We start from the raw sequence: 25,072 nt of genomic DNA, 5'->3' as shown, positions 1-25,072 counted from the left end.
ACATACAATGATAATGTTAAAATGAATAAACTTGGTTATTATTATTTATTAAAAGCTAAAATCAAGTTATACATTATACATTTAAGTCACGCCGGATCATAATTTCTTTTTATCAAGATCCAAATAGTAAAAATATAAGGATATTTTATAATTAATATAAAATATTTGAGGATTAGTTATCAAATTTAAAAAATTTTAAAGATTCGTACCATTATAAAAAATGTTTAAAAGTCAATTAAAATTTTATAGCAGACCAAACTCACTTTTACTCTTAGCTATAATTGACTGTAAATAGATTAGTTCACTTATTTAATGAATAGATGAAAAACAACTTATTCAAAAATGGATTAAGATTACCTCATGATCAAATTAAATTCTCTAACCTTATCAAATTCAAGAGAAGACAATGAATATTTTCATTAAAAATGATTGGTCTGTTTCATATAAACCATCGCAATGTTTAAATTAGTTCTAAAATATATCAAGTTATTAAAATCTTTAATGGTGAATATAACAAAGAATTAAAAACTATCACACATTTAAGTTAACTATATTTAAAATACAGTTTTCATTGTCATGATTTTAAGAATGATCACACTAATTAGCACCAATATGATTAATACCATTTATTTAGAGGATAGATGCTAAAACACCCTTTCCATTATCCAGTATTAACATGCTACAAATTAATTTGAACCATTCCACGTTATCACTGCAATCATAATTTTAATATTCAAATTTAGTCTCAGATTCCCTCTTACCAACATCCTCAGACCTCAAATTCTTCCTTATTTAGATTTGTCTTATTCTATATTCCAGAGTCAAAATCTAAATTGACTTTACAATCACTCAGAACAATTAATCTTTTTTTTTCCTCCAAATTTTGACATGCATAATCAAAAGAATTGACTAGTCTTTAGAAATTAGAGCGAGAGAATTTGAAGTTCAGATAATTGTGGGATTGCATTTTTGAAATTAGAGTTTGCATGTTTGAGTGAACTTTTTTAGTAAAAGTTTATTGTTATATTTGATTGTTGCATGTGTTTTGTTAAAGATTTTACGTTGTATGGACAGGTTTTATTATGTTCGAAACTTCAACCATAATTAGATTCTCTAAAAGAACACTATAAAACATATAATAACGTAACCTCTTATGATAAAAACATTGTCAATGTTGATTTTACACAATAAAATAACCAAATTAATTTATTTTTAAACTTAAAAGGTTCAAATAATAATTTTAAACATGACACATAAAAGAAAAATAATTGCTATAACATTAAAATTGTTTATAATTGTTTATAAGATTTGCTTGTAATAAAGTATTATAATTATTTATAGCTATATTAAAATATAAAATCAATTTGCCGAATATGCATTTAAATGATGATTTACGTTTTATCATAGTTATTCTTGGGTTAGAAGAATTTGAGTAATAATTAAAAAAAAAAAAACTGAAATCTCACTATGTTAAGTAATTTATTATTAGTAAGAAAGAAACAGTACGTTGCTTTATATTTTTTAAGAAAATAAAATTAGTATTATGATTATGTAAAAAATTATGAATGATTTGTATTATATTGTATTTTTAAATTATACAAATATTTGTAGCATGTTTTGTCATGAAATATGTATTATCTTACTTAGGATTTGAATATTTTATCTTCTTTATTGGTTTTAGTTTTAAAATATAATTAGTGATAAAATGAAAATATCAAATGTTTAAAAATTTTCTTTTTCTATATACTATTATAACTATTTTTTGACCTCTAATTTTTATTTTTAAAACATATTATGAATAAAAATAATATTATAAAATAGATATAACAAAAGAATAAATATCTTTATATATTTTCAGTTTCATTGTTATTATTAGCGAAAACATATATATTATTTATGGTTATTTTTTTTGATAATAAAAAATAATAAAATTATTATTATTGTATATTATTTTAATTATGACATTAAATATAACAAATTTATAATTTTATTTTAAATATTATTTATTTATTTTATAAATAATTTTATAAATAAGAAGATAATTAAGTTTAAAAACAGTTAAATTAAACAAATTGATAAAGGGAATCTCTATAGAAACTGAAATAGGAAGAAATATGAACTCTAACATGCATTATATTAAATATTTGTTAAATATGTATTATTTATTATTTAACTAATAATATATATTAGTTAAATATGTATTATTTATTATTATTACTTAATAACAACAAACAATACTGAATCAATTTTATATAGAACGTAAATCATGAATGAGGTAACAAAAAAAGAGTACTGATTTATAATTTTGACTAAAATTCACAAGACTATGCTAAGAAATAAACATTGGTTAAAATAAATATTTGTAAATACTTAGAAAATTTGTCCAATAATTTTTTCATTTTTTATATTAAATATTTATTTCCAATTTTATTCTGCTTTTGGTTATCATTTATTATTTCACAACAATTTAACAAAAAATGATTTCAAGATGTAAAAAATACTATAACTTCATAAAAACTTATTATCCAAATAAACACTCACCGTATTAATTAATTAACAAATATCAGGTTATATGGCTTAAAAATTGATTAAAAATATCACGAGGTTGTTGACTAGATGTGGAACCTTTAAATAAGATTTAGGTTTATTAAAAAAAAAAAGAAATTAAAAAAAATCAGATTCCTTAAAATAAACAAATTAGTTAGTTATAAAATTTATGTTAAATAAAACTAATTTAAGATATTAAAAAAAAAAAAACCAAGTAGGATGAATTTGTAGTTGATATAAATTACAGGTAAAAGTAAACGGGTTTATCCGGTTGAGTTGGGTCAGACGATCCGGGTTAAAATACAGTGGAAGTGGATGGACATGGTTATGAGATTGGCGGAATGAGGTTGGAGAATTGATCGCGAGTGCGGAACCAAACTCCAAAACCAAAACCAAAACGCACGAATTGGGTTGGGACCATTCACCTTCTTCTTCTTCCGTCTCCGATCGATTCACGGTCAGAAAAATATCAAATCCGTTCCCCTTTTCTATCTTTGCCTCACGCGCCTCCTCAGATTTCAATCACCGATTTCACCATTATTATTAGACTATCGTTACAATTATTTCCTTGTTTTCTTCAGATTATTACGAAATAGTCGCGGAAACAATTATGAGTTTTTTCCTCTTCTCAGGAACTATCTATCTGAATCGCGGGTTAAGATATGCAACAGAGGCTGAAGTTGCAGCAACAACAAGCCCTCATGCAGCAAGCCTTGCTTCAGCAGCAGCAGATGTACCACCCTGGCATGCTCGCGGCTGCCATGTCTCAGGTTAGCCTTTCCCTCCAATTTTTTTTTTTCTTTGTCTCGTTTTTCAATTAACCCTGCATTTCATTTCCCTGTCGAACTTGTGAATCGGACGCAATTGCATTTGCCGTGCTGTTCCGTTGCCGTAGAAGAAGGAAATAGGGCTTGTGGATTACAAGAAAACATTTAATTCGCGTAATTAGGGTATTCGCGTTGTTGCTCTGGTTTTTTATTTGTTGCAGGTTTCGTGGTAGTTTAATTTTAGGTCACTTCGCAGTCTTGCAGGGTACAATTGATTCCCGTTGCGTTACTGTTTTCTTATTCTCTCAACAGGAATGATTATTCCTAAGTGAAAATTGTTTTGTTTGCTTCGATTTTATTTGGTTCATTTTCATCTAGTTTTCGTTGTCCAGAAAATTGCTGCTGCTCTGGTCTATTGTTGTCGTTTAAATTATTCTGAACTGTCGATTTGATATAATTGTTGCTTCTATTACCGAGTGCCGACTAGTGTATTATATGCATTTGTGATTTACAATTATTTTTCTCCCAAACTTTTACCTCTTCAATATGCCAATGATTGTCAAAATGTTAGGTCGAAGTCAATGGGAATATGTCGAGAATTTATAACCTGTTTGCCTATGAAGCATAGGATGGTTGTCTCATTTAATGGAGGAACTGTTGCAGAATAGTTTTTGACGATTTACTATCTGGTTGATTTACTATCTGGTTCGTTAGAAGCATATGAGAAATAGCTCAGTCCTTTACTGTCTCTAAATATTGTACTGTATTTTTCTCTATTTTTTTCTATTCAAGGTTTCTGTCTGTGCTCAGTTGTTTGGAGCTTCTTTCTTTTTGTCCGTTTTGTTTATTCTTTGTTGTTTTGTAAACTTTGCAGATGGAGCCTGTTCCAAGTGGAAATTTGCCTCCTGGTTTTGATACTTCTGCATGCCGTAGTGTGTGAGTGTTTTATTTCTTTCATATTTTAGCTGATTTTTGTCCTTAGTTTCATCTTTATGCCCAAGTATGAGAATTTCCATTTTAACCAAATTTCTAATAGCTGTAGATTCAATTTGTTTTTGCAAAAATGGTGTTTTTATCTGACCTGAATTTCTGAGAGATAAATTTGATGCTACTGAAGCAATGTCATATTAAATAATCACTGCACTAGAATTAGTATAGTTATCCTCTTTGACACCTTATTGATCTGAAGCTATGTTCTTTCAGTTATGTAGGAAATATTCATGTAAATGTCACTGATAAACTTCTCGCAGAAGTTTTTCAGAGTGCTGGTCCTCTTGCTGGCTGCAAGCTCATACGAAAAGAAAAGGTTTTTGATTCAATATTCAACTCTATTTTCTTTGTTGGTGGCCATTGATGCTATTATTATTATTATTATATTGTGCTTGTAAATGAGCTCTTTTAACAGGCTTTGTTGCAAAACTAGAAAACCCTGTTATTTTTCCTATGTTTCCTTAATATTATGAATATGTTGATTATTAGTACTGATGAGCAAGCTTTTAATTTTTTTAAAATAAACCTGGTTGGCACAAGAATTTAGAGTATATAATTATTTTACTCTGAACTTCTCTAATGGGACTCGTTTTGGAATCCTTATTCTACAAAGGTGATATGTTTTCTTGGAGTTATGGAAAGATAATTGCATTTCAGTACACAATTTGTTTGGTGATTCCGGCCTTTACTAACAAAATTATAGGTTTCATTGTCTCCTAGAATCTTGATTTCTGATTATTTTTTTGGCATTTTCTAATTGTGCAATTGATGTTACAGTCCTCTTATGGTTTTGTGGACTACCATGATCGAGCATCTGCGGCCCTTGCAATAATGACATTGCACGGACGACAACTGTAAGCATTTTTGTTTAATACGTGTTTATTCAGCTTCTCTGGCATATTTGCATAGGTTTGTTTGTTAATTGTGGATAAATTCCCATCTTGATTTTCTGGAGATAGAGGAACCATTATCGTTTTCACTTCTATATTTTTTTTTACTGATAGACCAATTATTTAGTTTTACTTGGCATTGCATAATATTTTCATGGCTCGAAGATGTCTAATTGTAAAATCTTGAGTCCTGGCAGGTTTCTCAGAGTTCACTTTAATATGTAGCTACTTTGCATAATTTTTTTCTTTTTATTTCTGTTTGCAGATATGGTCAAGCACTTAAGGTGAATTGGGCATATGCAAATAGCAGTAGGGAGGACACATCAGGTTAATTTTAAGAACAGTTCATATATTTTTGTGATTTCAATTATTTTGCTTCTTGGGGGCATTCTTTTTCTTTTTTCCTTTTGATTGTATATTTCTTTAATTTTAGTTTAAAATCATCAGGGCACTTCAATATATTTGTCGGTGATTTGAGTCCAGAGGTTACTGATGCAACTTTATTTGCTTGCTTCTCAGTCTATCCTAGTTGTTCGTGAGTTCCTCATTGCTTTTTTTTTTTTGTTTTTTTTCTTCATTGTGAATTTTTTGGTCATTGTAGCAAGGTATATTCTGTTTTTATGGTGACTGTTGTAGTCCTCATTAGTGGTGACACGTTGAAGATAGTTAACTGGGGGGAACTTTTCAACAAGTTACTCAGCCTTGAAAGGTGTTTCGGTTTCTGGAATTTACTTTTCCATCTTCTCTCATTATTTGCAGTGATGCGAGGGTTATGTGGGATCATAAAACTGGTCGGTCAAAAGGATATGGTTTTGTTTCTTTCCGTGATCATCAGGTAATGAAGATATCAACCAATGAACCATCCTAAAAGGGGGAAAAAGTTAAAGCTTTTTCAGGAGCCACAGAAAAAACAATCATTTTCCAAAATAAACTGGACTTAATATACATATGTATGCTATAAAAAGATCATTAAGTTTTCCTTTCAAATTAAACGGGAACAGAACAGTCAATATTTCCAGATCTCAACTTCATTTCAAATGCCATACAATTTTTATTTATTGTGTTTTTGTTGGATGTGTGAGTATGAACTTTTTTAGAATATCTTCCAAGTTAAATTAATAAAAAATTAGGTTGGTGCAACTATGTTAATTATGTGTTGAATTGATGAAATGACGCCTCTTTATGCATTTGATATATGCAGGATGCCCAAAGTGCCATAAATGATATGACAGGTTTGGCATTCGGTTGTATACCTTTGTTCCCTGCTTCTGTGTCATGTTTTATGTTCATACCAACTTGTGGATTTCCTTTATCATGTAGGCAAGTGGCTGGGAAATAGGCAAATACGATGCAACTGGGCAACTAAGGGTGCTGGTACCAGCTCCAATGAAGAGAAGAGCAATGAAAACCAAAATGCTGTTGTGCTAACAAATGGATCTTCAGGTATCACGTACCTTTCTGGATAGAAGCGCCTGAGCTTATATTTCTGAAACCATGAAAAATATAGATGAAGGCTCAAGTTTACATTTTTTTTTTCCTTCTACAGTTCACGCTGTGCTTTTGTCTGGTATGTGCTATTAATTGTGCTGAATGATGCCATACTGATTGAAAATATAACGGAATGATGTACCACACTGATCAGAGTAGCATGTATATTTTGGTGGTTTAGGTTGGAGATTCACAATGCCTAAAGATATTATCAAATTATAGTATATAAGTGGATTGATACCTCAATTTGTAAGTTAGTTTTGTAAGATTGAGTTAGGTTTAGAGTTCACTTTCTTAGATGGTATAAAAGTCTATCTTAAAGTTTGTTGGAATTATTTGGTCATCCCCTATTAAGCCATTCCTTGGTGTGAGGGGTGTGTTTGAAATCCTATATGAACCACTTTATTGAAGCTGAGTTAGACTTAAATTTCATATTTGCTAGACACCAATGAAACTGCACTTTTAAGTGTTTGATTTAACGGGCACCAGTTTTGATGCGTACTTGGGTCTCAGAAAATAGCTTAGGTAGACACAAATAGCATAGCTACTTTAGTTTGTTTGGGATGAATGTGCTTTTGCATGGTGAGCATTTAGCGAAGTTTGTTACCCACTACTGTGGTATAATTTTTCCAGAAGCACACAGGAAGTAATTGTTTCATTTGCTTCTCTGTTTCCTATGCACTCGTGTAACTAAATTTGCTCATCTACTTCCTGTGTGCTTCTGGAAACCGCCATGGAATTTTAGAATTGTTGACAGTGACAGATATTTATAATTAATTTTTTCTTATGTGTTTTACAGATGGTGGTCAAGATAATAATAATAATGAAGATGCTCCCGAAAACAATTCTTTATACACCACTGTTTATGTTGGCAACCTTCCTCATGATGTAAGTTATGTGGATTGAAGAATGAAATATTATGGTTATTATTTTCACATTGTAAGGACAAAAACTTTGTTTAATTTCTATATTCAAAAATATGGAAAAAATATTTAGGTATTTTCTAGGATTGATCTGGCTTATTAGAATTAGCTTTAAACGTAGTTTTGGATGGATTGCTGAGGGGTGCATATTTTACAATGGTGTATATCTGAACCACCCTTGTTTAAAGTGCCAGAAAAATGCCATAAGATGTATAAGTTAGTTCCCATTGCAGGCTTTTCAACATAATGACTTACATGCAGTTAAAGGACAGACATGCTTTGGCCTTTCAAGCATTAATTGACCCGAACTTAAATTATTGTATTCAAAATTCGTGCTTAATTTTGTTCTAGTTGTCGATCCATGTGTTATGATATTTCTTATAACTTTTCAAATGTGTTTTTGAATTTGGCATTGGCAATAGTGACCCAGGTTTCTTAGAGTGTCACCTCCACCCTAGATTGGTATTGCAATCCTGTAAAAAAAACGTGTCTTTACATCTGGGGAGCAGTTATCTGTCGTGGTTTGTGGTTTATTCACAACTTCATCGATCTCTTTCATCATTGAGTCTTATCTGCTGCCTCTTGGTTTGGATCTGTTCTCGAAGAGAATGAGGGCCATCCCAGTGATTTGTGGGGAACTGCTGATATGGTGAAGGCATTTGTTATGCGTCACATGTTTGCCGAACTCCTTGCAACCATATTATTGTTTCTTCTTCGTCTGATGCAGTCCATAATTCAAAATCCTGGTTGAAAACAAATTTTGTGTTAATTTATGAAAACCTTTTTCCAGCATTTAGTCCTCCTTCCTAGCATCTACTTGTTGAATGTGTCAAATCTGTAACAGCATTTCTCCATATTGATTGATCTGAATGTCAGTCTTGCATTTTATTACAAATCATGAACTGTTCCGTTTACACGATTCTTACACGTGGTTTGAGGGTAACAGGTAACACAAGCTGAACTCCATTGCCAATTCCATGCACTGGGGGCTGGGGTAATTGAGGAGGTTCGAGTTCAAAGGGATAAGGGTTTTGGATTTGTTAGATACAACACTCACGAGGAAGCTGCGTTGGCCATTCAGGTGGCTAATGGAAGAATAATCCGTGGGAAGAGTATGAAGGTGAGAATTCTTTCACTTACAGCATTCTTCCATGCCTGTTAGGGACTGATTGACCCAATTTGATATTGTTGGAAAGTTAAAATGCTTTTGGAATATAAATGTAATTTGGTGGTTGTGATGCATTGATGAGATGTGGGGGAACAAAAATGATTTGATTTGATTTGTGCAGTGTTCGTGGGGTAGTAAACCAACTCCTCCTGGAACAGCATCGAATCCACTACCTCCTCCTGCTCAACCATATCAAATACTTCCGACAGCAGCAGGGATGAACCAAGGTTATTCTCCTGCTGAGTTGTTGGCTTATCAGCGCCAACTGGCCTTGAGTCAGGCTGCTGTGTCTGGTCTTTCAGGTCAAGCTCTTCTACAAATGACCGGACAACACGGCCTAGCTCCGGCTTCAATGGGCGTAAACTCTGCGGGATCTCAAGCCATGTATGATGGATATACCGGTAATTCATCAAGACAGCAGCTTATGTACTATCGTTGATGCCTGGGCTTGTGCAGATTCACAGTTGCTTTACTATCTTCTGGGGGACTTTCATCTCTTTGCTTCCCCACACCATGTCCTTTTCATACTCGGCTTTTTCTATTGGAGGTATTGTGGCTTGATATTTACTTAGTTTTTACGTCGTGTTGTAATTTGTATTGTTTGATCTAACGAGGATTTTATGACTCAGAAAAAGGGATCTATGTTTTGCTAGAAAGAGAAGCGAATTTTATGTTTGGGTAGTTTTCATTTGTTATTGTGTATTATAAGTATCGACTCAAGATCATGTTAATAATTTTATGCCTTTTCTTTTCTTTTCTTTTCGTGCCGCTGCGTTATATCAGTCATGATATTGATGAACTTTAATCCGTGTCACCGCCGCATTCAAAATACCTTCACTTTTCTTTTGTATCACATACTTAACTTTGCCTTTATATAATGTGTCAGAAACACTCTTTTAATAATTAGTCCACAACAAAGAAAGATGGTTCGTTCATATTTTCTAGATTTTTTCGAGCTAGCCATTTTTTGGTCAATTGCCAGTTAGCCCTTTGGGCTAATAGGAGATACGAAGCGACCTGTGAAATTAAATTACAATTACTTTGCTAAATTTTCCTCGTTCAGTAGTAGTTTACTTTTAGGATAAAATAATTAATTAGTGAGTGATATTTAGTTAGTGTCAAAGTAGTGGTTCAAAACCACCATATAAATTTTCCTCAACTTACGCGGAATGAAATTTAGGTCGGTAATTTGCGTTTTGTTTGATACTACAGAAAAAAAGTGTAGATAAAAATAAGGAAAAATAGATAAAAAGGAGAGGATAATTCTGGATTGTTTAGTTTAAAAGAAATAATAGGAAGGAAATTGGAAAACAACATGACTTGTTGGGTTTTAGATGGAAGGAAGAGAGATAAGTAATGCTATAATGAAAAAAATATTACTTTAAACTCAACGCATTGTATAACATTAAATGCACACAATCATATAAAACAACCTAATTGTGAAAACCAACGCATAGCCAACTATGAAAAACACAAGCAATTATCAAAGGCAAAACGGAAGAAGCATAAACATTGACAATCACATAATCCATTAAAGAACAGAGTATTATTCACCTTTGGTTGAGTAAAGTGGAGAATAAAATAGCGAATAACTAATTGGAACAGTAACAGTCTTTGCAAGCACAAGAAAATAGATAAGATGGAGGCTAATTTTGAAAACAAACACGAGCAGCACATTAAAACACATTCTATTTCTCCATTTTTATCATACTCTGGACACACCATAGAGTGTTGATAAAAGGCTTTTATTGCTTTGACCTAAAAATGATTGATAAAAGGACCACTCATAAACAAACATTCTTGTTTTCTAATATGGACGTGAGTTAAGGTTAGCCATAGTTTCTGCTTTTTACGGATTCATTTTTCTCATTACCGCTCTATATATTTCTTTTTCCATGTCCATAATGTTTAAGCCAATAATAATAATATATTGAACGAAAAATGTTAAACGATTAAATTGAGGTGGGAATCTTGGCATTCTTGATGGAATCTTAGCCCATGACCGTTGCTTTTGCGAACCGAACCGGCCTAAATTGTGTTTGAATTTTTTGTAAAATTGTCAAAGTTTTTTTTTTTTTCTCTTTAAACTAATTAATCTAAATACGTATTTGATTTATATCATATCATCAGTTATGAGTCATTACTTTCTCCCAATTCCAGATCTAGAGTTAGCTACTGAATTAAATTAAAATAAATTTTCAATGTAAATTCACATTATTATATGTAACAATTGAAAACTATTAACAATTACTTTAAACATTGTATTTCTAAATGTCACGCTGAAGTTAATTATATTAAAACAAACCTCCTTAGTTATATTGAACATTGCAACGAAAGAAAAATGTATGTATGTTTCAAAATTATTAACACAAATACGTGGATAATACATTACGTGTTCCTCTCAAGTTTTTGGATAATTACTTTTTAAAACTCTCCGAAGAGTGAAGAAGTTATAGGAAGAAAGCCTCGTTTACAACATGGCTTGGAATCGAGAAAATATAGTTACAATTTCTATACATGAGTCCAAAACTGTGTGGAGAACCTATTTCATTTCTGCAAACAGTGACACTGTAGCTCAAAAATATGCTACGCTTTTGGTGCAATTTACAACCACCTAAGCAATTTACACTTTATCCTGGACATGAATCCATTGAACATATTTTCTTGTTTGGTTCAATTGTTGTTTTCCCTTCTCAGAAAGCCACTGAATTATTAGCTCTAATTTCCCCCGCGACAGCATTAGGAAATGGAGGACAATCTCCTTCCTGGGAAAATCAAAAATCAGAAACAATTTTTCATGTTAGCATAATGCATATGTAACATGATTTTCTGAGAAAGAATAATTACATATCAATAAGACATGAGTCTAACTCATCTATAAAATATTTACGATGAGTCTATACTTTATTTGTTGCTTAATTATTTTATTTTTACTTAGTGAAACTTACACTCACTTTAAATTTCAGCTTTAAATTTCAGAAAAATGTATGCTTTGTTACTGTATTAACTTGTACGATGAAAAGAGAGAAACTTACCAGTACTGCTGAAACTGGTCTGTCAGACATGTCTCGGGGTATATTGGTAGGGTTACCCAAAGCTGAGATAAGGTGAGTATCTTCAGCAAGGTTTCTTAGTCTGTGTAGTTCTGGTAGGACAACCTTGCCAAGATCAGGTCTGTCTCTGCGCCTTAATTCAGCACACTGCACTCCCAACTTGGCAAATGTCAAAGCCTCCTCTTGTGGCCAATCAGAGAGTGATGGATCCAACAACTCAGATAAAGTTCCCTTCTCAATGGCCCTTGCAACATGATGGGTCAAACCCATTGGTGATTTTGCTGTCAAAATTTGCAAAAAGATTATCCCAAGGGAGTATATGTCTGATTTCACTCCCAACATTCCTGTCTGCTGGTACTCAGGATCTATGTAGCAGAAGGTTCCTGCTGTGGATGTCATGTGATACTGCGTCACAGAGTCTGCCACAGATGGCGGAACTAGCCTGGCCAAACCTACATCACTGATTTTGGACACGAAGTTTCTGTCAAGCAAGATGTTGGCTGGTTTCAAGTCCCTGTGCACCAGAGGTTCCGGTTTTGTCTGGTGCAGGAACAGCAGGCCTGTGCCAATCTCTGCTGCTATCTTGAATCTTAGCTGCCATGGAAGTGGGGGAGTGTTGCCTAGTCGAAAGAGCCGATCTTCCAAGCTTCCATTTGCCATGTATTCATACACCAGACATCCATATTCTGGACATGCTCCTAGGAGTAGAACCATGTGTGGATGCCGTATGCAGCTCAATACTTCAACCTGTAATGTAATAACAAAAGATTGTATAGTTTAGTTAGGATCAGGCAAATTTAACCTGCATCCATCCAGAAGATATAAGGTTGACTTAATGGTAAAGTTGGAAGGGAACGTGGGAGGGAGAAGTTGTGGGTTCAACTTTCCTCACTAACACTTGTGAAAGATATAAAGTTGGTTTGATAGGTTTGGAAGGAAGGGTGAGAGAAAATATAACATGTCATCCTGATAAGTTATATATATTTTTCATATACGGTTATGGGCATGGTTATGGCATATGGTTATTGGGAGATTATGGTTCTATATGGTTATATGACATTAGTCTTACACATATAAGACCTTAGACACCACTTTTACACCAAAACCTTAAGGCAATGTTGTTATGGGTCTTTATTCTTATATAGTGTTTAACTTTGTCTTTTCTATCCAATGTGGGACTTTGACTCACACTTGGACTATTCCCAACATCTCCCCTCAAGGGTGAGTCCCTTGTTGTTTTTTTTTTTTTCCTTTTTCATATGGTATATTTTCCCTTCAGGTGTATGAGTGACCCCTTTGGTTATGGTTATGCGGTCAGTCACATCGGTGACCCCTTTTGTTTATGGTGGTGGTTATGCGGTCAGTCACTCCGAACCATCGGCTCTGATACCACTGATAAGTTATATATATTTTTCATATACGGTTATGGGCATGGTTATGGCATATGGTTATTGGGAGATTATGGTTCTATATGGTTATATGACATTAGTCTTACACATATAAGACCTTAGACACCACTTTTACACCAAAACCTTAAGGCAATGTTGTTATGGGTCTTTATTCTTATATAACATGTCATCCAATCATAAATTACCTTGTATGATGATTGAATTTTGTAACTTACAAGTCAAATAGAGGGTGATTTTGATTGTTTGTTAGTGTAAAAGTTTTACACTGTATGCAAGTCTTTGAAAATTGAAAACAAAGGGATGTCTTACAAAAGAAATGAAAATATAGAACATTTTCTGTAACTAAGTAAAATCTCAAGCAAGCAAAATCTCAAATCATTGAGTTGAATTTTGGTGTTGAAATGTAGTGTTTTGTTTCTGTGCATGCTTACCTCTCGCTGAAACTGTGATCTTCCTTGTTGTGCATCAGGGCGTAGAACCTTGACTGCAACAGGGGTGTGATCTAAGAGGCACCTGAAAACGGGACCATATCCTCCTTCTCCAATTTTAAGGGATTCTGAAAAGAAATTTGTTGCTGCTTCAATCTCCTCAATACTGTATTTTCTATACCTGACATCTACATTTAAAGATTCAAGCACTTTTCTTTTCTCTTCTGATTCTCTAAGTGCTTTCATTTCTGCATTGAGTCTCTTCTGTGCCTCCAGTTCTGCAATCCTCTTCTGTGCTTCAGCAGCTTCAATGGCTGCTTTTGACTTTGCTTTCTCCTTTTCTGCAATTGCCAGTGCTGCTTCCTCAGCCAGCCTTGCTTCTTCCAATCTCCTCTCTTCCTCTAGTTTCCACCGCTGAAGTTCCACTGCCTGTCAACCACACATTATTCAATTTTTCCAGAGATAAACACAATTATATAATTAAAAAGTAATAATTACCTTCAAGTGATTTCTAATTGGTTAATGATATGATAACCAGTGCATGAAAAATAAATTCTAAACACAAACCATATGTATATATATTCACACCTTCTGTTGTGCTGTGAGTGCTTCTTTACAAGCTGTGTTATACATTTCCATGGTCTGCTTCAGCTCCAACTTCAATCTTCTCATTTCTGCTTCCATGTCATCCTACAATTGCCACAACTTCAACAATTTAAAAAATCTCATTCTTTTTTTACAAAAATGGGCCTAAACTATGGAATTCTCTTCAACTCCTTAATCAGTGCAGGAACTGTTATAACATGTTCAAGCAAGCCAGAACATACAAATGCATGTGAGAATCTGGTTTTGTAAATAACTACAAAGATGCTACTTACTTTACCTTCTTTTTTTTCCATTTTCAAAGACTTGCACAATAAAAACAAAAATCCAGTTTTAACTAAACAAAGTGAAAACAAGATGAGATTTTTTTTAGTGACTAATAAAACATAGGAAAAATGTTTTCTCAGACCAAACAAACAGATCTCTACAGCACTGCCAAATTTCCTTACCGCTGTTTGTGAGGAACTAGATGATTGCTTATCACTCTCAAATGAGAATGATGATAATTCAAGAGGAGAGCTCATTTCCACTGACTTCCTTGGAAAAGGTGCTGACTCAAAGCTGAAGTTTGCATCTATGTCTGAACTATATGATAGCCGACTGTTGGATATTCCTGTATCTAAGTTCATTGAAGGGATCAAACGATCTGTGCTTCTCCTTCCAGAGCTTACAAAGGATATGTCCGTATCTAAATTCGGAGTGTCCCCATAATGTCTGCCATTGTAACGTTTCCTAGTAAATGGTGACCTGTTTCCAATACATTTAGTCTTCATATGCCAAAACAAATGCTATTTAGTCTTGCAAAGAACAAATGCTATTTAGTCTTGCAAAGAACGTGGATGGATTCAGTGACTTTTTCTCGGGAAAAGTCATGTAGCTTTTGGAGAATTGAAGTTGGTCATTCAACTTATGAAAATTAAGAAGTTACATGACTTTTCACGGAAAAAAATCACTGAATCTCACAGAACTGGTTCGTACTTACAAAACAAATGCTTAAGTAGTATGTATTCTGTAATGTCACTGACCTGAAATTTTCGTCATACTGTGATGAAGTATCAAAGGAATGCGCTTCTTGATCTGACAGAAACCAACTTTCTTAGTGAGTAGCACATTTCACAATATGTTTAGGGACATAGATGTGTGATTCTTGAAAGGATGAATCTAACCTCTTATGCTTTGACCTGAGTACACATTTGGCTCTGAAAGGTTTGACCTGCCATTGTTACCTTGACAGAGCTGGTTAGAGAAAATGGCAGGTGCAGGACGAGTAGCAGATCGCATAGTTTGGATCTTTCCTTTGGCAATAATATAGACGGTGCAGAAATCTGGCGCCCCTTTTGAAATTTCTCCTGGAATATCTGATACCTTGAACCTTCTGATGAGAAAAAAACATTCTTTAAGAAATGGAATACATACCGACACATCCAAGCTAGAGATTCAGGTTTCTATCTTAACAATAAGTATTCATAAGCAGTGACAGACCTACGTGTACATGAGAGTGGCAAGCACACTTCCTAGATTTGTTAAAACTATTAGTGAGTCTATGAAAAAAATTTATTTTGCTTCCTTAATCTTATATATTTTTTCAATGATTTAGGGACCCTAAGTTATGACAATATAAAGTCTTGAGCAATTGTTTGTATCAAGTTGAACATGACAAAACTTGAGGTAAAATTTGCAAGACAAAGTAACATACTTGAGCAAACTAGTTTTTGCTGAAGAGCCAAGAACCAGATGCTCAACTCCTGTCTGAGAAGCATATTCAATTACAGCTCTAGGTACTTCTGAATCTTCTAGTAGGACATCCTTGCATTGAATCTATGGCCCATCCACCACACCACACCGACAAACAAAAACAAAAGAGATGATAAGAATTCTAAGATGAACACCATCAGCAAGATTGTTGCTTTCATTTCCACAAACATTCATCTTGGAAGGAAAAACAACTCACATCTTTCCTTGTACAGAAGACACGATATGGGAGGAAAACATTTCTGTTTTGGCCGTCGTGTTCTTTGCTTAATGCTGAAGGATCATCACCAAGGAAAGAACTTATCCCTGCCAAGGTAATCAACCAAATGAGGAATCAATCATGTCGCCATTGTTCCCATTGCTGCTGAAAAACTTTTCTTTACACACACACACATGTATACATATCTATGTGTGTATTTCACATGTTACTCTAAACTTTCATAAATTCATAATAGAAATTGAGATCTGTTTAGCTGTGTCATAAAACTCTATCAAATTGAAATAAATTATGCTATTTACTAGATTATTTTTTAAGTTGACAGGAATCAGTAACCAATGAAGAAGAAATCTGGTTTTCCAAAATTTACTCAACACCACCACATTTTTTAATGGTCTACTTAGATATCAAAATCAATAATGAGGGAGGAAATGATATTTGGTTGATGTGTACAATAACACAATTTCTCCTATAGGCTAGCACCTAGGTGAATTCACCTTTGTAGGAGTAGATTCGTGATAGGTTATATATATTTCATATAGGTTATGGTCATGGTCATGGCATAGTTATGGTCATTGAGAGATCGTGGTTCTATATGGTTATATGACATTAGTCTTACACATATAAGACCTTAGACACCACTTTTACACCAAAACCTTAAGGCAATGTTGTTATGGGTCTTTATTCTTATATAGTGTTTAACTTTGTCTTTTCTATCCAATGTGGGACTTTTTGACTCACACTTGGACTATTCCCAACATCTCCCCTCAAGGGTGAGTCCCTTGTTTTTTTTCTTTTTTTCATATGGTATATTTCCCTTCAGGTGTGTATGAGTGACCCCTTTGGTTATGGTTATGCGGTCAGTCACTTCGGTGACCCCTTTTTGGTTATGGTTATGCGGTCAGTCACTCCGAACCATCGGCTCTGATACCACTGATAGGTTATATATTTTTTCATATATGAGGGTTATGGTTATAGGGCATGGTTATGGCATAGTTATGGTCATTGAGAGATTGTGGTTCTATATGGTTATATGACATTAGTCTTACACATATAAGACCTTAGACACCACTTTTACACCAAAACCTTAAGGCAATGTTGTTATGACATTGAATTCGTTATAAGGCTATGATACCATTGTTATGAAATCCGTTCGGACAAGGACACAAAATTTCTTAACAAATTCCAATGTAAGGTACTTACTAGGGGCGAAAAGAGAAGGTGATGGAGACAGAGATGGTGCGAGAAGCTTGACATGGATGAGAATTACTGTTGCACTTCTGGTGAGGAGATTGTCAACGGCCCATTTGAGTGCAGATTGGCTCTCTTTCTTTTTATCAATTGCCACTGCTACTAATCCACTCACACCATCCTTTTTATCTGATCGATTCTTAGGCAACCACATTACTTTCTTTCACTGCAATCTTATTCTGCTCCTGCAATCAACAAAACACCAAACTAAAGGGACCCTCAAGGCCAAAATGTCTTTTTTTCTCTTCCTTTGAAAGGCACCATCTAAAGATCCTTCCTTTTTTTTCCCTTTTGATGATGTTTCCCAATCTGTGGTTGGTTTGGTTAAGTTGCACCCAGAAACTCCTCAGCTTGCTTTGATGAAAAATATATAGGATCAAATGATACTCTTGAATAACATAGGACTTGAGGCATTTGTTTAATTCGTTTACTTTGTGAGATTGTTGTTCCTGATTCTCTTTTGATGTTCAAAACCTTAAACGACAAAAAGAATAGTAAATAACTAACCGATCCCTTGTATATTGTAGCAGCCAATCTGGGATTTATTTAACTATTTTAAGCTTCTTTTTCCTTGATGTAAGAACCACACACATTGTTCTATTCTATGATGTTGTTTATACCATCAAAGAATGACCAAAATTTGCGGGTTAACTTTGACTTCGTCCTTTTGGAAATGAAATCTCCTTACTAAATCATATATATCAGTCACAGCTCCCATTAATCATATTTTAATGTCATTGTGCAAACACAGAAGGGAATTAAATGGTTATAAAAACGTAATTTGACATCCAAATTTTATCACAATGGTCATTAATGTTTCACTATGATGGATTTATTTATTTAAATCGGTAAAAGAAATTACACATTAGTAAAGTTATTTTATCACAATGGTCATTAATGTTTAATAATTTTTGTTTTTATATTTTTATTTTAATCCTTGCCCCTCTCAGTGATGACATGGCATGCCTCTTTGATTGACAATAAATATCAGACCAAGATGAAAATTTTCTGATGGAAAAGGGATCTATATAAAAAAAAAGTTGTACTTTAGTAAGAACTGAAACAAAATATCATCACTGACTAAAATAAAATAGTTTTCAATAGGAACCAAAACGTGACAAAAATTAAAAGTAAGACAATAGTCTAAATTATATTGATAATAGGGTTGTTTAACCTGATTTTTTTCTTGAAGTGGATTACACAAAAGCACATTGCCATTTGTGTATGAATAAACTGTATAAAAGTCATCAACACTTTGAATAAATTCTAATTAACTTGAATACTTACACACATTTTCACTTCCAGAAACTCCATACATTTGTTTTTCACCTATGTATAAAGTCGTATCAAAATCATGATACAGACACCCTGTAAACAGTATGTGCCTACACTAATCTGATTTAAATCACTCATAATTTCAGTGGCAGGTTTTATCAACATACTCAAAAGAAAGAAAATATATTGAATGTTCAAATTTTTTAGGTATTACAACATTCTTTCCATCACAACAGAAATAAGCATAATTGTTCCAAACTTACGTTTTTCTATTCTCTATCAGTTGTAGTTCTAGTTGGCCTTTTCTAGACAACTTGGGTGCAGGTCATAGTCACAAACATCACAAGAGAATGTCCAGAACTTCCCTTGCTTTCTACAGGAATCACATACATATGCTTTGGCCATATCCAGTTTCAGCACATGTTCATGCTTCACATCTTCAACCTGCTTTGGCAAAGCCTCTCCTTCCTTTCTCAGAGCTGCTTCTAGGTCTCTTATCCGTGATTCGGTAAAGGGAAAAGCTTCTGCACCATATGAGGAGATCATAAACTTGCCATTCACACTGATTACTTTGCCATCTGCTCCAATGAGAACCAATGCAGGAATGCCCTTTATATTGAAGATTCTTCTAAGGTCATGCCTTGTCCTGTCCTCATATGGAACAGCAAGCCATGGCATACTACTTTTGTTGACATTGAATTCATCAAGATCCCTATCTGTTGATATTACAACAATCTCAAAGCAGTCTCCTTTTGCAGCCTTGAGTTTGTTGTATGCATCTCTAAGTTGGACAGTGAAGGCACAGCAAGGAGGAGACCAGTAGGCACAAAAATACAGGCCTATGGTTTTACCAGCTACTTCAGATATGGGCACCTGCAACAAAAAGACTTGTGAATGGCATACGCTTGCACCTACTACACAAGCCCTTCATATAAAAATTTAGGTTAAGTATATGTTTTTAGTTCCTGAACTTACATGCAAAATTGGAATTCGTCAATCTTTCAAACTTTAATATATTTTGATCCCAAAAACTTTGAAAATGAATGAATATACTGTTAAACAATGTTCCATGCTGATATTTGAACCGGAACGTATCAAAATGATGTAAACAACTCAAACACCATCCTAAAACACATTTGAGAATGTCAACAAAAATTAATGTATTTAGGTTAGAAGGATTATATTCATTCATTTTTAAAGTTTAAAAATCAAAATGTATCAAAGTTTGAGACAAGGACGAATTCCAGTTTCGCATCCGAATTAAAAGACTAAAAACATATTTATCCCTAAAAATTTCTATAAACATTGATGACAGAAGAATGTAAGAAGGAAAAATGAAAGTTTCTAAAGTTTTAAAATGTATAAGTTAACTTTATGAAGAATTTTTTTTCAATTTTCCTTCTTTCTTTCTTCTGCTGGTCTATGGGAAAACTGATCTAATAGGACAGTGGTTAGAAGCTAGAAGCAAGAAATGGACTACCTTTCTATCATCTCCACAGATGAGAAAGCGGCGTCCTTCATGTCCCAATAACTCTTCCAAGTTTGCTTCCTCAAGCTTCCTTTCATCCATGGCTTTCAATTCCTGGTGTCTCTTCCTAGTGAAAGGAAATGCATCAGCACCATAATCTTCAATGCAGCCAATCAAGTCTTCTTCAACAGTTATAGCATCTGAACATAATGGAATAAATGATGGGATTCTATCAACTCTGTATCTGTCAATCAGTCTTCTGTGCAAATTTACATCAAATGGGACAGCTAGCCATGTCATGCTCTTGAAGTGCTCTTTAAATCCATCCTCATCACGGTCAAAGGAGATGAAGATGATCTCTATATTTATTCCCCTCTTTCTCAGTGTTTCATAAAGTTCAACAAGATGGGGAGTGAAAGCTCTGCAAGGCCTGCACCAGTTTGCACTGAAAAATAGGCACATGACTTTCCCATTGCATTCTGACACAGGTACCTAATCTCATGATTTAAAGATGGAAATCATTAGCTACAAACTGAAGTAAAAAAACTAATCAAATGATACAATTTGTTTCCTTATTTGACCCTTTTATTTACTTGGAGAAAACAAAAAAGAACCATCTGAAGATGGTCTTGAAGTTAAAATACTTAAATCAACAAGTGATCTCAAGTTGAATTCATTAACTAGCTTATTGTCTAATCAAAACACAGAACTAATAGAAGGAGTGGTTCTGAAGAAACTAAATTACCTTCCCTTCAGAAGATAAAAGGAACTCAACACCTTCAGCTTCAAGTATCTTCAGAATATCATGGTTGTCAGTATATGTGGCTTCAAAATTTAACCCTGCCATTGTAGCTTGATATAGCAGATGTCCTCTCTTTTGTTTAGCTTTCTTGATATCTGTTTGACCAAGAGAAAAATATGAGGGTTGAAAGTTATGTCCAACAATGATTATAACACTATCAATAGGACCTTGAACTTAGCTCTGACAACAGGTTCTGTCAAGAACATCATTTGGTTTTTCCCAAATTACTCAATTTGTCTGAAACTATTGGGAAAGCATTATATTATATCTGTGTGAACAAAACTTGGAAAGTGTGATGAGCATGCATGAAAGTGAACAGGAAGAAGAATATTCCAATGAGGGTGCTTCGGTCTTTATAACCAGAGAAAGGGTTACGTACACGCACTTCCTAATGGAACCGCAACGTGCGCTTTCTCTAAACCACAATCATACATGGTTTTGATGATCAATGATTCAAATTTAACTCGATTGAAAAATGCTTCACACAAAATCTTCCAAGCCAGAATTAGAATACGTAAAGGTAAAACTTTTGGATGGTCCAACTGTAACTGAATAGTTACTTGAAACTCAAAGGACCTGAAGTGGTGTGTGATTACTGAGAACAATAATTCCACTCACAAGCTGCAATCTTTGCATTCAATTCAAGTTGATTTCAATGGACCCAAAAGAAAGATACCAAGATCAAAAGCACCCTTATCTACTTTAGAGAAGATTTTTGCATCAAACCCAGTTAAGAGCCATGAATTGGTAAGAAGAATAAACCTCACACACTTTAAAAGGGGAGAGGAAGTGGGGTATGATCAAACTGCTGCAGAAGCAATCCAAAATAGAAGAAGTGATGATGAGTGGCCCTTGTGCTGCAAGTAAAAAAGTGACTGGTTGATGGATAAAGTTTCAAACTTTGAAGTAAATTAATTACCTTTTGAAGTTGCAGCTGAAGATGAAGAACAGTGGATAGGAAGAAGGAGGAAGAGGTTGAGTCTCCAAGAGGAAAGGAGATGATACAGAGCGTTGGAACAGAGAACAACTTTAAATGTTACACTGACGTGATCAATAAGACTCAATCCTATTCACTGCACACATAAAAAAAAAAAAAAAGTGGATTCTTTTACTTAATTTAAAAAAAAAAAACTCGTAACAGTTATATTTATAGATTATATGTTCTTTTACATGTGGGTTTATTTATTCAGCAGCACCATCCTTACAACCTGAAATTAATGTTAATTTTCGCGAAGTAACTATCAGCAAGCTCGCATGTTACAGTTAGAAATTTCCTTTCTTTTCGTTTTAGTCTTTGGTTCAATATTGATGTCGTTTTTTCTTGAAAACTAAATGTTCCGGAGATTGGGCATATGCTACACTTGTGAACCGGATAAGGTGACAAATCATTGTGTCTACATTGTCCGAATGTGTCAGAATTTGATTCTTAATTTTTTATTTTTTTTTGAAAATTTTATTTACTTTTCAACTGAGTTAGATTATTATAAATATAAAATTTTATGATAAGGGTCAACTATATTCATAAAAGTAATAGTGTGGATTTTGTGTTGGAAAACTAAATAAATATTTATCTTGAGTAAATAATATGCTTACTATTGTCTATGATTGAAGATTTTGTTTTCTGGTCATGAGTCCCACACCGCGGAATGGAAGCAAGTTTTTGTCGTGTCTTTGTTGAAAACACTATCGAACAAACTTAAATGCCTGGTACACGGCTCAAAAACTAATTTATGTCATGATTTTAACTTATGCTCATGTAAATAAAAAAAAAAAATCATTTTTTAATAAAATTTTGTTGACAAATTTTTAACCATACATATAAATTTGATATAAATTGAAAAAAAAAAGTTAGTATATGTTAAAAAATAAATTCTATCAAAAGAAAGTTTCTCAAAATATCATAATCCTATAAATATAACATTAAAAGTGATGATTAATTCAGTGTCACACTGAAATATATATATATATATATATATATATATATATATATATAAAGAGATGGAATTAAATTTAGTATATAACTTATTGGATAAGTTCATTTTAAAATTAAAATTAATCAAAAAATAACTCCTTTCAATAGAAGAACATTTTTATACATGATGGGCATAAAAGTTAGGCAATAGATGAATATGTACACTGACATTATCCCATGTGCAGACCTAATTTTATGCATACAATTTCATATTTTTTTATTTTCTTAATTTCAAAATAATATTTCTTAACATCTGATTTTTTTTTTCTAAAAATGATAGCCAAATATTATCACATAACAAAAACAACACATAAAAAAATTTTTAAAATGTATGTCTTTAAATGATTTTATGTGGTGATAAAGTTAAAGTTTATGTCACTAAACTATTTGAAGAAAACCACAAGAATTGTCTAAATATTTAAAAAATGGCATAAATAAATAAAAAATCGTGAAAACAAGTTTTATAAAGTGATGAGTTAAAAAGAAGTATGTATTTTTATCATTAATATTTATGTAACATTCGTCAAAGAAAATAATTTAAGTATAATAGTTCAATAATAACCTAATACATTATTTGATAATTATTTAATCTGTCCATCAGGTCAATTCTTGATAATTTACTTTTACTTGTCAAATATATAACCTTAACTCACAAAATTAGGAGTTATTCCATATTTAAAGTAGCATCATCATATTTGAAACTTTAATTGCTTTATCACTTGATTTAAAGATTAAAGTCTTACTAATTTATCAACAACTTTAATAAATGTTTACGCTTTGAATTGTCTTATTGAATATTGAAGTTATAAATTATATATAGATTGGTATTTTACAATTTATAACTTAATAAGTTTGATGATTGTTATATATATTTTTATCTACTTTTGTAAGCTAAGCTTAATGTTTTTTTATTGAATTCATTTTTTTGTATTATTAATAAAAAATCGTTGATAAATACAAGCTCATATGAGATAGAGATACCCTGCTCCACTTATAACTTATTTGGTTTTCTTTAGTTTAATCAGTTAACCAAACGATGTTACTAATTTTTACTATTTTTCTTTCACGTTTATTAAATTATTAAGTATTTTTAAGATATTAAATATATTCGTGTAGTGATAATGAAGTTTAAGAATATAAACTTAAAACTATATACAAACTAGCCAATCTCGGTAGGTTGACGAATATTTGCTTAATTACTTAATGTTTTTTTATAAAATATAAACAAATGTATTTAAAAGAATACTATATACAATTGTAATACATAAATCCAAGAAATAACGAGATAAAAAAAATAGATCCTTACCTTGAGAAAAAAGAAGTGTAAGGTCGTGTCTTAAATTCTCAACCTTATTCTACTGATTATTTTATATTACATTATAAAATTTAAGAAGGAATGATATTACATTTAATGAAAATGTCTACATAAAGTGTTGCGTTCTACAGCTATCTAAAATAAAGTATTTTCAATTAGATGACTGAACAAGATGTGAGATGAGATAAGGGTAACGAACGAGGCTATTAAATCAGGGCAGTGATCTAATAGGACAAAAAGACCTCAAGTTATTTTGGAGGTACACTGGACTCCTCCATAAAAAGTATCCTAATTCGGATTCAAGAACCCAACGGTATAGTATTACGGAAAAATTTATTCGGCCAAACCCGAACACATCAAACTAAAAAGAAATATATTAATCCAATTTTTTTAAAAAAAATATACTAAAATATTAATTCTAAACTAAAGATACATATTTAAAGGTTAAGTTAAATAAATAAAAATAATTTCGATTTTAGGTTTAATAATTAAAAAAAAATGAGTATACATATTCTAACAAAACTATTTCTTTTTATTTTTCTAATCATAATCATTCTTGTTAAAGATAATAAACCAAATTCTATATAATTTGGTCTAGACCCGTTTAAACATCAGATAAAACAGGTATTTTTATCTACTTTAATTTAAATTACTATTTTCAAATATAATCCGATCTATTTTATGGGTTGGTTATTCAAATCGGTCCTGAGTCCGATTTATTTTACCAACTTTTCTCCTCACTTGTAAAATTAGA

General features: G+C 32.6%; 3 protein-coding genes across 6 annotated transcripts; 1 reads left to right on the top strand and 2 right to left on the bottom strand.

The window, feature by feature from the left end:
- The first annotated feature begins 2,822 nt into the window (after positions 1 to 2,822).
- LOC114163907 (oligouridylate-binding protein 1-like) lies at positions 2,823 to 9,532 on the top strand. Its single transcript, XM_028048293.1, has 13 exons — positions 2,823 to 3,004; positions 3,180 to 3,317; positions 4,189 to 4,250; positions 4,518 to 4,620; positions 5,082 to 5,158; positions 5,460 to 5,521; positions 5,642 to 5,729; positions 5,954 to 6,029; positions 6,396 to 6,426; positions 6,515 to 6,637; positions 7,482 to 7,570; positions 8,552 to 8,725; positions 8,895 to 9,532. Exons 2-13 carry the CDS (start codon positions 3,210 to 3,212, stop codon positions 9,210 to 9,212), a joined length of 1,311 nt encoding a protein of 436 aa, XP_027904094.1. The 5' UTR covers positions 2,823 to 3,004; positions 3,180 to 3,209; the 3' UTR covers positions 9,213 to 9,532.
- Positions 9,533 to 11,166: 1,634 nt separating this feature from the next.
- Positions 11,167 to 18,201, bottom strand: LOC114163820 (U-box domain-containing protein 52-like). Its single transcript, XM_028048169.1, has 10 exons — positions 17,439 to 18,201; positions 16,218 to 16,324; positions 15,963 to 16,084; positions 15,433 to 15,641; positions 15,292 to 15,343; positions 14,716 to 15,013; positions 14,252 to 14,353; positions 13,667 to 14,092; positions 11,809 to 12,573; positions 11,167 to 11,538 (listed from the first exon to the last, which is right to left on the bottom strand). Exons 1-10 carry the CDS (start codon positions 17,638 to 17,640, stop codon positions 11,467 to 11,469), a joined length of 2,355 nt encoding a protein of 784 aa, XP_027903970.1. The 5' UTR covers positions 17,641 to 18,201; the 3' UTR covers positions 11,167 to 11,466.
- A 713-nt stretch (positions 18,202 to 18,914) lies between these two features.
- Positions 18,915 to 22,123, bottom strand: LOC114163821 (probable nucleoredoxin 3). Of its 4 annotated transcripts, none has more exons than XM_028048172.1 (5): positions 21,951 to 22,083; positions 21,794 to 21,888; positions 20,975 to 21,126; positions 20,242 to 20,721; positions 18,915 to 19,634 (listed from the first exon to the last, which is right to left on the bottom strand). In XM_028048172.1, the coding sequence occupies exons 3-5, from the start codon at positions 21,074 to 21,076 to the stop codon at positions 19,053 to 19,055; spliced, it is 1,164 nt and encodes a 387-aa protein (XP_027903973.1). In that variant the 5' UTR covers positions 21,077 to 21,126; positions 21,794 to 21,888; positions 21,951 to 22,083; the 3' UTR covers positions 18,915 to 19,052. The 4 variants fall into 4 exon arrangements, with proteins under 4 accessions (XP_027903973.1, XP_027903974.1, XP_027903972.1 ...); XM_028048173.1 differs by having other exon boundaries at positions 21,794 to 21,839; positions 21,951 to 22,079; XM_028048171.1 differs by lacking the exon at positions 21,794 to 21,888 and having other exon boundaries at positions 21,951 to 22,123.
- Positions 22,124 to 25,072: the final 2,949 nt, after the last annotated feature.

Source organism: Vigna unguiculata, chromosome 9, assembly GCF_004118075.2.
Source record: "Vigna unguiculata cultivar IT97K-499-35 chromosome 9, ASM411807v1, whole genome shotgun sequence".
NCBI lineage: Eukaryota > Viridiplantae > Streptophyta > Magnoliopsida > Fabales > Fabaceae > Vigna > Vigna unguiculata.
The sequence above is the reverse complement of the archived record's forward strand: the minus strand, read 5'-3'. Positions and strand labels throughout refer to the sequence as shown.